This window comes from Acomys russatus, chromosome 25 (genome assembly GCF_903995435.1).
Source record: "Acomys russatus chromosome 25, mAcoRus1.1, whole genome shotgun sequence".
NCBI lineage: Eukaryota > Metazoa > Chordata > Mammalia > Rodentia > Muridae > Acomys > Acomys russatus.
Genome location: NC_067161.1, coordinates 32,918,257 through 32,935,201, shown reverse-complemented (window position 1 = coordinate 32,935,201; position 16,945 = coordinate 32,918,257). Strand labels below are relative to the sequence as shown.

At 51.4% G+C, this 16,945-nt stretch overlaps 1 protein-coding gene across 4 annotated transcripts in view; it reads left to right on the top strand.

The window, feature by feature from the left end:
• The window catches only part of Jade2 (jade family PHD finger 2), a 47,500-nt gene that overhangs the window by 17,098 nt on the left and 13,457 nt on the right, over positions 1 to 16,945 (top strand). For all 4 annotated transcript variants that reach the window (XM_051167201.1, XM_051167200.1, XM_051167199.1 and 1 more), the window contains 4 exons: positions 7,930 to 8,087; positions 12,341 to 12,501; positions 13,113 to 13,324; positions 15,623 to 15,790. In XM_051167201.1, coding sequence (XP_051023158.1) covers positions 7,930 to 8,087; positions 12,341 to 12,501; positions 13,113 to 13,324; positions 15,623 to 15,790 — 699 coding nt within the window. The remainder of the gene's footprint in view (positions 1 to 7,929; positions 8,088 to 12,340; positions 12,502 to 13,112; positions 13,325 to 15,622; positions 15,791 to 16,945) is intronic.

Below are 16,945 nucleotides of genomic sequence, written 5' to 3'. Positions count from 1 at the left end.
GGGCTGGGGCTGCAGTTCAGTTGGTAGAGTGCCTGCCTGGTGTGCATGAGGTCCCGAGTTTGATTCCCAGCACTGCACAAGTGTCACAGTGGCAGGGAGATTAGATAGAAGTTCAAACTCATGGGGCCATCAGAAATGGCTCAGCAGGTAAAAGTGGCTGCCAAGCAAACCTGGCCGCCTGAGCTGAGTCCCTGGAGCTCACAACGGAAGGAGAGAATCAAGCCCCCAAAGTTGTCATCTGGCTTCCACGTAAGTGCTGTGGGACACAGCCTTTACACACACACAGCGTATGTACATACAAATATATGAGAGACCACACACAAGTTCAAGCTAGTCTGGGCTACATGAGACCCTGCCTGAAAACAGGTAAGTTAGACCAGTGATGGCTGAGAGGACAGTTAGTAAAATGATCCTGGAGTACCCACCAAACCTTAGTACCCCCTAAACCTTAGCCTTAATCCCCAGCACTGAGTATATTGGGTGGGCGTGTCGTCCTGCAAATCCCTGCGTTCAGGAGGTGCAGGCAGGGGGATCAGATGTTCAAGGCCATCCTCCACGATGTTAGCAAGTTAGAGGCCGGCCTGGGCTGGAGACCCTGACTCCAAACAAGCAGACAAACAAAGAAATCAATATGGTGTCAAGCGTCATCCCATGCAGAGAGCTCACACACTTAAATGAAAGAAGAGAACTCCCCCAAAGAAGCTCCTGCTTGTCACTATTAGATCTAGATTTCCAGCCAGTTGGGTGGGGTGCATGCTCTTCCTCCAGGACCAGGCACTTGCTGGCTGGCCGAGATTTGGGGGGGTGGGGTAGGGGCGGGGCTGGTAAGGGCCAGATCCACTCCTAGTAGAGTGAGAGACTCCCACCAGCTGGAAAAGCCTCCTGGCCTCTGGGACTTGTCTTGGAAAGGAAATGTGTGTCATAAATTCCCTTTAAGAGCAGGAAGTGCTGTTATCCTCACGAAAATAAGAGCTGGAGATGTTGAGTGGTTTTTCTTTTTTTTTTTTTTTTTTTCTTTTTTTTTTTTTTTTTTTTTAAGCCCCCGACCAGTTTGGCTCTGTGGTTGCTGGAAGCTGGATGGAGGGTGACTATTCCCTGAACCTCTGTCTGGGATTGCGTACCTAATATGTAATGTAAATTTGCTCTTGGCTGGAAACCTGCATCAGGTTCCAGCCCAGGAAAAATTACTTAAAAGTTGAAATAAGCCGGGCGTGGTGGCACACGCCTTTAATCCCAGCACTCAGGAGGCAGAGGCAGGCGGATCGCTGTGAGTTCGAGGCCAGCCTGGTCTACAAAGCGAGTCCGGGACAGCCAAGGCTACACGGAGAAACCCTGTCTTATTTAAAAAAAAAAAAACAAAAAAAAAAGTTGAAATAAGAGCTGAGCAGTGATGGTGCATTCTTTTAATCCCAGCACTTGGGAGGCAGAGACAGGCAGATCGCTTGTGAATTCCAGGACAGCCAAGGCTAACACAGAGAGACCCTGTCTCAAAAAACAAACAAAACAAAACAAAATTTGGCTGGCGAGGGGGGTGGGAAGTACTGGTGCCGGAGGACAGACCTGAAACAACTGGTTTATTAACTCAGGAGTCTTAGTCTCCATGCTGTGAAGTAAAGGGGTCAGTCATGAGTGGACTGTGTATGGCAAGTGTTTGGTACAGGAGATGTGCCTCAGCATTGCAAAATGTTATTTCTGACAAGACAGGGCATTCAGGAGACAACCATGATTTAAAGTAAGGTTCCCGGGGCTGGAGAGATGGCTCAGCAAGTAAGAACACTGGCTGCTCTAGTTCCAGGGTATCCTACACTCTTCCAGCCACCATGGGTGCCTGCTCACAAAAGGCATTCCTGCCCCCCTCCTTCCTCCCTCCCCTCCTCCCCCCCTTAATTATGTCTTAAGAAAATATGAATTTCAAAGAATGCCAAAATAACTCAGTTGGTAAAATAGAGTGCTTAGCATGTATGGAGTCCTGGGTTTGATTCCCATGAAAACATCGTACATACCTGTAACCCCAGGACCTAAGGGGTGGGGACGAGAGGATAGAGGGTCCACAGCATAGCAAGTTTGAGGCCAGCCTGGGCTACATCATCATCATCATCATCATAACAACAACAATAGGTTCAGGACAGACCCTCAGAGCTTCCTTGGGCAGGAAGGCTAGAAGGAGACTTAGGTCCTGGCCAAGCCATTTTTACATTGGCTTTGGGACAGTGGTCAGGACCCATTTCTGGGTTCTCACTCCATCCCCACTCCTACATGCACACACAGACTCTCTGCCTGCCAGGAACTTTCCACAGTTAGCCATACTTCAGGGAAATCTTGGGAGTTTTGTTGTTTTATTTGTTTTGCTTTGATGAATTTATTTACCTGCTTATTCCCCAAACATCTCCTCAGGAGTTGCTGTACACTGAGGATGGTGCTAAGAGTAGGCACAGGGAAGACTGGACACACAGGACACATGCAGTACCTGTCTTATTTATGTGGCTTACCACAGGAGATTGACATCGGCGTGTGCTTGTGTGTGTTTTAGTTTACAATGAAACAGGGTCTCATATAGCCCAGGGTGGCCTCAGACACACTGTATAGCCGCAGACAGTCTTGAGCTTAGGATGCTTGTACCTCTACCTCTCATGCTGGAGATGCAGACATGCCTGCTACCCCCAGTTTATATAGTGCTGGGGATCGAACCCTGGCCTTCCTGCATGCTGAGCATCGACCCATCTACCCCCCACCCCCACCCCTGTGTAACTGTGTTCTATGCTGAGTCTTTCATAAGTAACCAGACTGCCTCAGTTATCCAGTCTCGGAGAAAAGGTGACAGAAAACTGAGTTTGCAGGGCGAAATGTTTCAAGCCGGGTGCTGTAAAGTTCTCTGCGCCTCCTGGCCTAGTGTCGGCTTACTTTGAAGGTTGCCTATGTCTTCACAGGTTTTTTTTGGAGGTCACTCCCCAATTCCACAGATAGTCCCTCAGAGCTTGTTTTCAGCCGTTTCTGGGCAGCAGGTACAGAAAACAGGTAGCCTATGTCTTGGGAAGAGGAATTGTGGGACCAGACAAGCTCCTGGGTAATGTCCTCACCTGTCACAGGTGGGAAGAGGAAGGGTTTGTGGTCCCCTCTAGGGTGACCTTTGCACTGCTGGCCCTTGGGTTGGTTGGTAGAGTTCGCAGCCGTCATACGATTAGAGAAAGCTACAGTTAACATCCCCAGCCGCTCGGCAGAAGCTGTTGCTAGGCAGCAGACCTGTAAAGACAACCAAAAGAGAGAGAAAACTAGTAAACATTCGTATCCTAAGGAAATTGCTTGTTTTCCAGCCCCTCAACTTTCTTGCCACAGCAAAAATTTTGTTCATCAGTGTCAGTTTTTATTCTATATTTAGTTTTCATAAATTATTCAAAGGCGTTTTAGGAAAATCCTTAAGCTTTCTTCAAGCCTAACCTCTGGTAGTCCAAACAGAAAATACGTAGGTTGGGAAACCGGCCCCACCGTATCAGAGGTCAGGTGTCACCCTGCTTAGGAAGGGAAGTGAGTACCCAGCTGTGTAGCCTGTAATGGAAGCCAAGGTGCCGATCCCTAGATGCCTCTGGAGTTGGCCCTCAGCATGTGCCGGCCCCGTGTGCATCTCCGACCAGCATCTTGGCCCAGGCAGACCTCACTGAGCTTTATCCACCGGAGAAGATGGAGGTTGCAACAGTAGGGGCTTTGGCATCATAGACACAGCTCAGGGCCCTGGCTAGATGTAAGCAAAGCTTCCTACAATCGCTGAGGGCCAGGTTGAGGAGGGGAGGATGAGCTGTGCTGCCTGGCCCTGCTTCGACAAGGTGTGCGCAGAGGGTGGGAAGGTGCTTGGCTGAGTGCAAGGACGGTCACCTGCAGCCGCCACCACCTGTTGCTGTTAAAAGACCCTGACAGAAGTAAGTTGAAGGAGAAGGGATTTAGTTGTGGTGGGGATGTCATGGACGTAGAAGCTGGAAGTGGCTGGCCACCTTGCATCTACAGCAAGGAAGCGTAGACAGGTGTGTGCTGGCGCTTAGCTCACTTACAGCTCTACTTTTTCGAGACAGGGTTTCCCTGTGTAGCCCTGGCTGACCTGGAACTCACGCTGTAAGGTCAGGCTGGCCTCAAACTCAAGAGATCCACCTGGTTCACTGTCAACTTTTTAAATTCAGTCTGGGACTCCCCCGGCCCCATGAGATAGTGCCTTCCAGGGTATTAAGCTGGGTCCGGCCACTTCAATTAACCTAACCTTACAAACGTGACCTGTGCATTCCAGGTGACTGTAGACCCTGAGAAATTGACAGTATTAGCACAGAGGCCTTTCTGAGAGGAAAGCCATTGCAAGACTTGGGACATGCAAAGGCCTCTATCAGGTTTGCATATTCTTCAGGAATCCACCTGATTTGGCTTCAGGCTAATTAGAGTCACTGAGCAGACCACCTGTATTGCAGGAGAGCATGGGGTGGGGTTGGGGTTGTAGTGGTGGCTACCTACCTCTTGGATTTGGCGTTGCTCTAAAGAGTGTACGAATAGCTCTTTCTGGGTTTGATGGATACACCTGTAATTTTAGAATTTGGGAGGCTGAAGCAGGAGGATTTTTGAGGCTGTAACCCAGTCTCAGCTGTGCTGAGGAGATTTCTGTGTCAACAGCTGTGAAAGCCTTCTGTGGCGTCTCATGCAGCCCTTCACTAATGTAGCTGGGGATGACCTTGAACTGCTGCTGCGTGCGTGCCTGCGTGCGTGCACCGGAACGAGCCACTTGAGTGCACATGGAGGTCAGAGGGTAACCTCTGTGCGTCAGTTCTCCTTCCACTGTGGTTCTGGGGCCTGAAGGCAAGTCATCAGGCCTGTGTGGAAAGCATGTTTTACCTTCTTAGTCACCTTTCTGGCCAGACCTTGAAATTCCAATCTTCCTGCCTCCACCTGTTGGGTGCTCAGATTACAGGTGCTGGCAATTGAACCCACAGCTGTAGGCGTACTAGGTACCAGCCATAGTAGGTACGTGCAATACCTACTGAGCTACATCCCCAGCTGAGGAAACAATTCAGCACAGCTCTTAGATTATTAGTGCTGCCTACTGAGAGATGGCTGATTGATAGAGTGCTATTTTCTGTTTCCCTGAGTCCTGCCTACAACGGCCGCCATTGCTTCAACACTTGTCCCCTAAGGATGAGGACAAAATTTAGAACTGTCCTAGAACCTAGCCCATAGCGCTAAAGGACGACCCCAGGTTGAGCCCCAGATCCCTTCCTGTTCTGAGGACTCTGGAGTCTTGAGTCAGGGCTGCCTCTGCCAGTGTGACCTGGCACTCTGGTTACCCCAGCTGCCGCATGGCCTCTTCACTGGCCAGGAGGACATTAGGCCGTGAGGAACGAGGGGAGGGGGGCCGGGGAGGGAAGGTGGGGTTCTGCTTAGCAGGCAGAAGCCTCACTCGGGTCCATGTGATGATGGTCTCCGCCTCCAGGGTCTCTCTAGTTTTCATCTCACTATTAAGAGTTCACAGCACTTGTAAGGTCCTTGCCTTCAACGACAGGCACTGAGAACACAGCTGACGACAGTGCGATGTATGACAGGAGAGAGGGCAAGAACCCACACAAAGCAGGCCACATCTATGTGTGTAAATAATTAGAACAAGGTGACTGGGGGTCGGGTGCAAAGTCAGTCCAGGTACCCTGCAGTCTCAGAGTTGATGGTAAGTTAGGGCTCCTGAGGGAGGTGACAGTTAAAACACACTCCAGGATGAGGAAACTGCAAGGTGTTCTATGTCGTCTATGCTGGCTGGGGACCTTGTAGAGGAGGCCTAGAATGGATTCTCCTGCCTCCACCCCCTGAATGCTGAATTTTCAAGCATGTCCCATCACACCCAGTTTTACGTGGTGCTGGAGGCCAGGATTGGGGGTTTTGTTCATGATAGGCAAGCAGCTTAGCTACATCTTCAGCCTTATATGTTGTTGCTGAGGTAGTCTCCCTGTTGGAACTCACTCTGTAGACCAGGCAGTCTTGAGGCAGTCCTCCTGCCTCTGCTCCCGGGGACCTCAGTCAGCTCCCAGAAGGGTCAACTCACTCTGTAGACCAGGCAGTCTTGAGGCAATCCTCCTGTCTCTGCTCCCGGGGACCTCAGTCAGGTCCCAGAAGGGTCTTTCTAACCGCATTGCCTCTTTAGAGGTTGATTTCTGGTTGGAGTGTCCCAGTTCAGTGGGTCCCTGAGGCATCAGGGTTAAGGTGTCCCACCAGTGAGAAGTTTGAGGGAGTTGTACATCAGCTCAGACCTGGGTTGTATTAGATCCTGTGTGGAAGCCCCTAGGGAAATTACCCATTGTGAGCACTGCTGAGCCGTGCGGGCTCCAGAAGCCCCAGTGGGGAAAGCCTCTCACCATCGTAAAGCTGGCTGCTGGAGGCCTCTCCAAAGTACCCAGTGCCTTGGGTTGGCACTCTTGTCTTTAGCTCTCTTGCTGCTTGCTAATAAGATATGCAAATTACCAGGGCTGTGAAATCCTAGCCACATTCCATCTTCTGTTTAATTAGCATTTAATCTAATCTGGTTTTAATTTTTTCACACTGGCACCCTAATTAAATGTTAGGGTGTTAGTCTTAACAATTAAATTATATTGGCAAATAGAGTCTTCAAGAAACTTGACCTTTTTTTTCAAGTCAGAGCCCTCTCCAGCTAGATGCAGATATTAATTAGATTCTGCGAGATGCTGCGTCTAGGTCCGTTGGTGGGTATGGCCCTGGATTCTGAGGCACATACAAGCCAGGGAGCTGGTCCCAGCAGGCAGTGGCTACAGCAGAACGGGGGTTTGTCCAGAGCATTCCGAGTGCCAAGTGGACTGACCTAGCCCCCACGACCTGCACTCCAGTATGCCAGTAATGGGCATGTGCAAAAGGGTTGCCGTGGGAGGTGGGGCTTCAAAGTAGCCTCTTCTTCTCATTGGACGAGAGCTTGCCTTTGTGATTCTCAAGTGACAACCACTGGGAAAGTTGAGGCTTGAGTAAGTCGCAGGTGTTTGGCACCAAGGTATTCCCCAGCAACCCTTGGGGGATGAGGTGCAGAGGCAGGAGGCTTTGCCCTTGCCAGCTGGGAAGGGGTTCAGAGGTTATTCTGGGGTAGAGGTTGGGAGGTGACAGACTGAACAATAGGAAGACAGAGTTCCTCATGAGGGAGCAGGTGGGTGGCAGAGGAAACACCAGAGCGCGGCTGCATGGGAAGCATGGCTGCCTGGGAATTTGGAACAGACTTAAGGACAAAGATCTTCGTCTCCCAAGGGTGGGACTAGAGAGCCGTGCCGCAGTGGGAAGCGTAGAGTCTCTGAGGGAACTTGGGAGTCCCAGCTCATGGAAACTTCTCACTGGGCTGCCCCAAGCCCCGCCTCTTCCTTTATCATTCTTTGTATAGCATCCGGGTCGGTCTTCCTGGGCTTAGAGGGCCCAGATTACATGTACACTTGTGCCTGTGGGTGCAGATTTGCACACATATTTTATATGTACACTTGTGCATCTGGGTGCAGATCTGCACAGTTTTAAACCTCCAGGGGAGAGTCCTGGAACACTCAGGGTGCAGTAGTATTGTGTTCACAGGCGACCTTCCTACTCTGTCTGTTCTGTTTGTGTGTCTGTCCGTATGGCGGCGGGAGCCAGAAGGCCAAACTCAAGATCACAGGGCCGGGGAAGAGGGGAGGCTGCTTTTTGGTGGGGGACCTGCCAGTCCTGCCTTCATTCTCGGCCTGTCTCTAGTCTGTGAGGCAGAGGGCAGCTGGAATCCCTTTTTTACCGTGTGGGTCCCAGGCTTATCTGCAGGGGCCGTTACCTGCCTAGCCATCTCACTGGCCCTGGGCCCTCCTTTCATACCATGTTATTTGCCCGCTCCCCCTGGCCTATGAATCCGGCCTCTCTTGAGGCATCGTGGTGACTCTTGCTGCCTCTCGCCTCTGCCAGGTTTTCCGGACAGACTTGATCACAGCTATGAAGATCCCAGATTCATACCAGCTCAGCCCGGATGACTACTATATCCTGGCAGACCCATGGCGACAAGAATGGGAGAAAGGTGTGCAGGTTCCTGCTGGAGCGGAGGCCATTCCAGAGCCTGTGGTGAGGTGAGCCAGGCGGGCCAGGCTGGGACCGTCAGGGCAGGGGATGAACCTGAGGCTGCTTTTTAGTGAGGGAATCTTCCAGTCCTGGGATTCCTTTTCCAGCCGCTCTCTATTTTGTGCTTACTTTGCTTGCCAAACAACAGCGTTGGTCCAGAAACACTGGTAGGGGCTACCTTTGAGGCTTGGGGCTTGTACTCAGCTCTGAAGGCAGATTGCATTGGTCCAAATTGCCTCTTAGCGGCAGTAGGACCTTGAGCCAGAAATGTAATCCTCCTTGTTTCTGTTTTTCTTGTGGTGGGAGGCGGGCTAGCAAATGACACCTGGGAGACTCAGGATGTGACCCGCATGTGGCAGGTGAAATCTCCAGACTTTTTTTTTTTTACCATCTCTTACAATGAGAATAATAAGCCCTGTTGTCCTGAAGTTCTTTTAAACCATCCCTTAAAGTTCTTAGAGGGCGGAGCTGGTGCTGTTCACTCAGAAGAGGCTTAGGAAGAGCTCCTTGGTGTCAGCCCCTGAGGAGTCTGTCCTGCTAGGAACTGGGTTAGAACAGAATCCTCAAGGGCTTCACAGCTCTGCTAGTCTTATGGGAAGGGACTTTTGTTCTAATATAATCATGTATGGTCTTGCCGCAGACTGCAGCATATAGTTACGTGTTCCGTTCTGCAACCGGAGGGGACTGGTGGCCTGGCCTTTCTGTCCCACCAGCTCGTTCAAATTGATCACTTTGTTGTTAATACCCTCCCTAGTGTTGGTGGCCTCATGGCCTTTCCTTGAGACCAAGTACATGGAGGTTGAGGCAAAGGTCACGGCTCTCCCCTCCTTGGACAGTGATGGGCACCACTCCTTCCTGGCAGCCACATGTACGAAGAGCCTGCTTCATGGCAACCCGGAGCTGGGATTGCAGGTTAGGGAGACTCAGCCTGACCTAGGTATTCTGTGAGGGACCAGATGTGGTTTCTCAGGTGACATTAGTGTCTGGGGCCCACTGAGAATCAGGAAGCTTGCGCCAGTCTGGAATGCCTGAGGCCCATACTGGGATGGATGGACGGATGGATGGATGGTGGGGTGGGTGGGTGGATGGATGATGGGTGGGTGGGTGGATGGATGATGGGTGGGTGGGTGAGTGGATGGATGGGTGGGTAGGTGGATAAATCCCCTCTAGGGCCAAGACTTTAGTGGGGTTTGTGCCCTGACCCTGTCAGTCAGGAGAACCACGACCTGGCTTCTCCCAGGCAGTCTGCGTCTCTCTAAAATGAGAATGATGTTAATACCAGTGCCTGCCTGATGGCAGTGGGGGCGGGGTCAGAATTAAATAGGAATTCTCAGGCCAAGCTGTCACTGTGTGTCAACTTATTAGATGGCAATTTATTGCACTTGCTTCTACCTTGGTGGCTTGACTTCATTCAACCGTGTGTAGGGTACTTTATCTGATAACATGGAGAAGGGACCATGCTGTCCTGGCCTTCTGAAGTCCTAGCATCCTTCATCTGATTTCGGTTGTTTTTTTTTTTTTTGGTTTTTTTTTTTTTTTTGGTGTGTGTGTGTGTGTGTGTGTGTGTGTGTGTGTGTGTGTGTGTGTGTGTGTGTGTTAGTGTGTTAGTGTTACCCTGGCATTTATTTTTATTTTCGGAGGTACGGTCTCATGTGTCGCAGGTTGCTCTTGAACTTCCTTTGTATCCAGGGATGACGTCACACCCAGTTTATGTGGTGCTGGGCTGGACCCCAGAGCTTCATGCTGCTCTGGCAAGCCCTCGAGTACATCCACAGAGTTGTTAACAGCTGTGCGAGGCTGACATGAGTTACATACACAGAGCCTCTCCATACCCATATGTGCTGAGGGGGGCAAATAAATCCTTTTAAAACTCCAACATTTAGAGCGTTCACCATACCCTGGCTTTCTAGTCTCCCAGAAATGAAGGCTACAACCTACCTGGGAGGCTGCTGTGGGGGATACTGAGCACCTTCCAAGTCAAATCTCTCACTGTCATTCAGTGACCATGTTTGCAGGGTACATAGTACTGTCCCCATTTTATAGATGAGGAAGTCAGGAAATTCTGGGGAATTTCCTATGGGGGCCTAGTAAGCCTCTGGGCCAGGAAATTACAGACCACAGGAACAACCCCTGGGCTGTCCCTGTGAGGCCTAGAGTGACTGCTCTCCCCCTGACACTGCCCCAGCCTGACTCCTCTGCCCCCTATGGCCTTTGGGCTGTTGTGCTCACCTCATGATTCTAAAAGCTGCCCCCCTCACCCCCCGAGGGCTTACACTGTCTGTCCCTTTAGACTTGGTCCAGGGCAAAATCAAACTGGTGTCTGTCTACTTCTCTGGGATTGTCTCTGCTCTCCATGTACGACTTGAGGAAGCTTTCCTTCCTCCCTGTTCATCCCATTGCTGCTGGCTGTGTCCTAAGGGCAAGGCTTTTGGCTTAGGGTCAGGTCAGTCCACACCTGGGAGGAAGTGCTCTTTCTAGTGTGTCTCTCAGCCCTGGCTCCCCAAAGGGCTAGCCAGGTGGTACCAGTGAAGCAAGCCAGTGTGACTGGCATTCGGCAGTAGGTGGCTGTTCAGACTGGGATGTTCCAACGCTTGACTAAGTGTATGTTTAGGGCACACACCAAGCTGGAGTGTGACAAAATTATAGGCTGTACTCTCAAGAGATGCTTATTTGGAGTGATGGTTTCTTGGGAAAGGTAGCATCTGGTCGGACTGAGGGCATCGGCGTTGGCTTCTATTTGGGGGTCATCTGCTTGGTACAGGAGGAGAGTTCTGCCGTCATTGTCACCCAAGACACTCAAGAGGGCTTCTCATGTGGGATGGTGGTGCTGACCCTTAACCTTTGACCCCTTCCCTGTCTCCAAGCCTACAGTTTTTTCTCCCTGTTGGCACTCCTTGCCTCTCTGTGCCCAGCATCCTTCCTGTCCCCTTGCTGACACCGGGGCATTTCCTGAAGCCAGGGGCCCTCCCTACAGCTCAGCCCTGTCCCTGTGCCATCTTAAACCCTCCTCTCCCTTCCCCTGCCCAGCCTGAGCTGAGTCACAGCCCTTGGCCAGCCCTGCCTCCGACCCCAGGAGGCCTCCCGGGGAAGTGTGGGGCCTCTCAGGCCTAGCAGGGCTGGCCAGATGGAGGCCAGGCTCCAGACAATAACCATGGCAACCAGTGGGTATGGGAAGGGCTGGCATTTTGAACTGGCCTCAGAATCTAACGAGTAGCACACAGATGCATGAGGGAGGACCCCACCCACCTGAGACAAAATGCTCCTTATTTTCCACTCCAGGAGGAGGAAGGTGATTGACATGTCAAGATCTTAAACACACACACACACACACACACACACACACACACACACACACACACACACCACCCCCACCCCCCGCCTAACACTTCACTAATACCTTTCTGTTAATCTTTGCCATCCTCTCACCAAGTGCCTACGGTAGGTTGTATCCGTGGTGTCCTATTTGAGGGATGAGGACCCAAGGGAACAGACATTTAGGGTGGCACTTTGGTGCCTGCAGCAGGTCCCTGGCCCTGAGGAAAGGCTGATCTGGGGTGAGATTTGAGACAGGGTTGGAGCTAGGAAGTTTGGTGGGGTCAAGCTGAAGCAGCAAGAAACAACGGTGCCTGTGTGGCCCCAAAGGGAAGGTCAAGGTATGTGGCCACAGACCTTTAATGCAGAAAGCCCTCTCCTGGGTTGTACAGTAGAACCTTGTGAAACTTAAACTCCTGGGAAAGACAGCCACTCTTCAACTCAAGACCATGCCACCTACAGGCTCATGGTGAGGATGGACCGGGGATTACGAAGCCATGAAGTCAGTCTTTTGTCCTGACCTGGACGGGTAGGCCGAAGGGTTCTAGAGTCCATCTGGCTCTATCTCACTTGTCCCCAAGTACCTAGCACAGGATGCCACTTGGGACACCTCCTGCAGACCCAGGCAGGGCTGATCCAGGTTGGGAATAGCCCTGGCTGGGCAAGGTAGTAGATGCTCCTGTGGTAGGCCAGGGCTATATGGCGTTCCCACATGGACCTCAGTCTGCCTTACAGCCCTTAGTGTCTACTGATCATTACTAGAGTCTGTAGGGCAGCCTGGCAACAAGGAAAGAAATGGAAAGGAGGATGGGTATGAGTGATGGGCCTTGTGGAGCGTCAGCATCTCACATGGGCCACCAGGTCCTCAGCCAGGCTGACTGAGGAGGACAAGCTAAGCTTCCCCTCCCCCCCCCACCCTCCTTTACCACTCGCATTCTTGGTTTCACAGGATCCTCCCACCACTGAAAGGCCCCCCTACACAGGTGTCCCCAGAGAGTCCCACACTTGGTGAGAGTGCCCATCCTGACTGGCCAGGGGGCAGCCGCTATGACCTGGATGAGATTGATGCCTACTGGTTGGAACTCCTCAACTCGGAACTCAAGGAGATGGGTAGGTGGTGACCCTTCTGCACGGCGTGTAGGATAGCAGCTGGCAGGGAATGTCTGCTTCCCGGCCCCTGGTGGTGTCTGCACCTCCAGAAAGGCCGTGTCTGCGACCGGGGAACCATCTTTGCAGCTTAACTGACAGGTGTGGCCTTGGCGGTCTCTGCCTTCCGAGTATCTACGGCTGTCAGGTGGAGGGAAAAATAGCATGTGGTTTCTTTAGGACTCGGTGTCACATGAGCGAGCACACACAAGGAGAACTGGGGGACTAGTGGTCCTCCTGGACCTGTGGACACGTCCAAGGAAAGACCAGCTTGGCCACTATCTGAAGGTGCACACTGATAGTATATACAAAGTGCAAGCAGTAGATTGCTCGTGGAGCCAGTGCATCTCAGAGACACCCTATGTTGTATGTGTGCACACACACGTGTGTGAGTGATCGTGGGAAGGAACGTTTGGGATTACATAATTCAGTTGTCCCTGATGGAGCTGAGGCCCAGGTCATCACAGTAGATGGATGGGTGGCATGGTTCCCTCGACACCCAACTGATACATTTTCCCCGATTGCTACAAAGCCTGCTGAACTCCTAACGGTGTCCCCTGCCATCCTGCCCACAGAGAGGCCCCAGCTGGATGAGCTCACATTAGAGCGTGTTCTGGAAGAGCTAGAGACATTGTGCCACCAGAACATGGCACAAGCCATCGAGACACAGGAGGGACTGGGCATCGAGTACGATGAGGACGTTGTCTGTGACGTGTGCCGCTCCCCTGAAGGCGAGGATGGCAACGAGATGGTCTTCTGTGACAAGTGCAATGTCTGTGTGCACCAGGTAGGTGGACCGTGTCACTCTCTCCCATACCATATGCACACTTGCTGCCTGAGCCTTGCTGAGGCTGGCTGTCCTGGCTATAGGAGCATGGGCACGTGCACTAAGATCCTGAAGGGAGGGCTAGAGGCAGAGTCGTTAGTAAGATTAATGCTTTGCAGTACCTGGGACATCCAGGGCCTCCTTAGCTCAGTCCTGCCAGCCAGACCTAAGCAAGTATCCTTTGGGTCTCTGTCTCTGTCTGTCCATCTGTGTCACGCACGTGCGCTCTCTCTCTCTTGTGTGCCCGCTCTCGCTCTCTCGCTCTCTCGCTCTCTCGCTCTCTCTCTCTGATCCTCCTCTCACAGAACTACCCCTAGCTCTTCACATCTGACCTTCCAACATGACAGCAGCATTAGGTGGTGATGCAGAGCCAAGCTGCCTCGTTTCAAAACATGCTTCTGGGCTGGGCTTGCTGGCACACACCTTTAATCCCAGCGTTTGGGAGGCAGAGGCAGGTGGAGCTTTCTGAGTTTGAGGCCAGCCTGGTCTACAAAGCGAGTCCAGGACAGCCAGGGCTGATACACAGAGAAACCTTGTCTCGAAGGAAGAAAAAAAAAAAAAACAAACAAACCTGGTTCTGCTTTTTACAATTTATGAGACTTGGGGCAAAGTTCTTAACCTCTCTGAGTTTCCTGTTTTATAAACTGTGAATAAATATGAGCAGTCAGAGCAGAGATGTTAAGTGTGACTAAGTGATAGGGTGCTCGCCCAGTACTCAAGAGGCCGGGGGTTCAATCCCCAGCACTACCTCCAACCCCCAAAGCAAAGTCAATTGTTTATGATGTTCTTTGCTTAGTGAAAACCAGTAGGGCTGTGCAGTGCCTCAGCTGGTAAAGGCACTTGCTCGAAAGCATGGTGACATGAACTCAATACCCATATAGAGACAGAAGAGAGACCCAGCTCACAGAGTTGTCCTCAGAGCCCACATGTAGTCCGTGGCCGGACATATTTTGTCCCCTGTGAGCTAACTTAGGAAATACATACAGCGTTTATACTAGAGTGCTTCTTAACTGCTGTTGTCGTAACAAAGCTAGCCTGAGCCCTTTTCTTTTTTAAGATTATTACGTATTTCTTTAAGGTGGGTATGGGGGCGGGGTGTATGTGCATGTATGAGTGGGTGCCTGTGGAGGCCAGAGCTGCCAGTCCCCCTGGGGCTGAAGCCAAAGGTGATTGTGAGCTGCCGTGTGGGTGCTGGGAACTGAATTCAGGGCCTCTGGATGAACAGCAAGTGCTCTTAACTACTGAGCTATTTTCTTCATTTAAAAAAATTTTATTTTGGGGGGTGCTGGAGAGATGGCTCAGTAGATAAGAGCACCACCTGCTCTTCCAGGGGTCCTGAGTTCAATTCCCAGCAACCACATGGTGGCTCACAACCATCTATAGTGAGATCTGCTGCCCTCCTCTGTAAGGCACTCATATGCAATAAATAAAGGAAATAAATCTTTAAAAAAATTTTTTTTAATTTTTATTATTTTATATGTATGGGTGTTTTGCCCCATGAATATAAATTGCGTCTGCGTCTGATTTCCAGGGAGGCCAGAAGAGGACACTGGATCTCCTGGAATTAGAGTTAAATAAATATGGTGTGAGCTACTACCACGTGGGTGCTAGAAATGGGATTTGGGTCCTCTGCAAGAGCAGCAAATGCTCTTAGCTGCTGAGCCATCTCTGCAGCTCGTAGATTCCCCTTTCTTGATCTTGGATCCTGAGGCTCTAGGCCCCTTGTATCTCTAGGTGTTGTTTCCAGGAGACCTTTGGACTCAGGAGATGCATTCTGGCCCCCAACTTTGAAGCGCATGTTCTCACTAGAGCTGAACTAGATAGATATAGCTCCTGGGAAACTGAGGAGCGGGGACTTAAGCAACCCAGCAGCTCTTGAGTCTAAGTGTCTCTCCTATACCCTTGGCATGACAGGAGAGTGGGGGGCGGGCGGCGGTCATTGTTTTCAAAATCCTATATCAAAAAGATGAAAGCTTGGCTCTTGGTCTTGAGAGGTTGAGAACCAATTTTGTATACAATTTAGAAAGCAGTTGAGATTTTTCTTAAAGCCGATGCTGGTTAGGAACCTTTGGCTAACACGAGGCTTCCGCAGAGAGCATCCCTGACCTGTTTCCCAGAGGATGGGGGGACGTACACCCTCAGGAAGTCTCTGTGTCACCCATTGTAGCCTGGGAACATCTGGCACCATTGGCACGTCACTGACCAGACAACACCCAACTTTGCGGTGTCCCTGACCCATGACTACCCGCTCTGTTCCAGGCGTGCTACGGAATCCTCAAGGTGCCCACGGGCAGCTGGCTATGCCGGACGTGTGCCCTGGGAGTCCAGCCCAAGTGCCTGCTCTGCCCCAAGCGAGGAGGAGCCTTGAAGCCCACCAGAAGTGGGACCAAGTGGGTACACGTCAGCTGTGCCCTGTGGATTCCTGAGGTTTGTAGATGTGGGAGGTGGAACATTGCAGGGAATAAATCATGAGGATTGGGCTATGTGGGGAGCGCAACTTGGGCCTGACAGAATTCAGGGGACAGAGTACAGGAAAAGGAGCTGTTGGGTTCCCATAAAGACCCAGGTCTAGGAATAACTGGGAATATTGTTTGTGGACCTGGTTGTAGGTCAGGTGCCATTTCTGTCAGGAAGTGGAGTAACCGGCCACTGAGACATTCAGGAGGGATAAATTGAGGTGGAGATGACTTAAGGCTTTGGTTAAAATCAGAATGAAATCAGCCTTAGTGGCGAACGCCTGTAAGATGGAGGTAGAAGATCGGGAATTCAGGTCGTCATTAGTACGAGTCCTGTGCCAAAAGCCCTGTCTCAAGACCGAGTGTGAGGACACAGATAATCTCGTAGTCTAGAAGGTGACGGCAGGAAGTTGGGTAGTGGTAGTCCTGTGGCTAGGGTTGGGGTGCAGAGGTAGCCTGTGCCTGAGGTCACGTTGGATGGCCGTGGACGACAAGGTGGGTGCACAGTGGCCATCTTCACCAAGGTTTTGGTCAGCTGTTCTGTATTGAGACACTTGTCCATTGCTGTCCGCACCTAGAAGCAAGCTAGGAGACCCTGTCAGCACGTGGGCCTTCCCTTCCTGGTTATCAATCCAGGGATATTGCGATAATGGCTATTTGTGTCAGATCTGCATCTTGAAGGCCAGGACTGCCTCTCATGCCGTCTTTCCTGGTTACAAGAGACAGACTGACCTGTTGAGGACCCCCTTCCTTGGGGCCTGGCAAGATGGCTCAGCAGGTCAAGGCGCTTGCTGCCGAGCTTGACAGCTTGAGTTCAGTCCCTAGGGACCTACATGGTAGGAGAAAGAACTGACTCCTACAAGTTGAACTTTAACCTCCACATCACTGCTATGGCATCCGTGAACACACGCACAGCTGTCTCAAAGCCTAAAGTCCCAGGCACATGCATCTTCTTGCCAGCTACATTCTTAGCACACGCACGCTCTGGGGGTTAGTCCCAAATGAATTAGGTACTTGATTGGGCCAAGGTGGGAGACTCGGACCTCAAACTCTGCGTGTGTGGAGTCAGGGAGAACCTAAGATTTATGAGTTCAGCCATGGCTTGGTCTGTTTACTACCTGGCTAC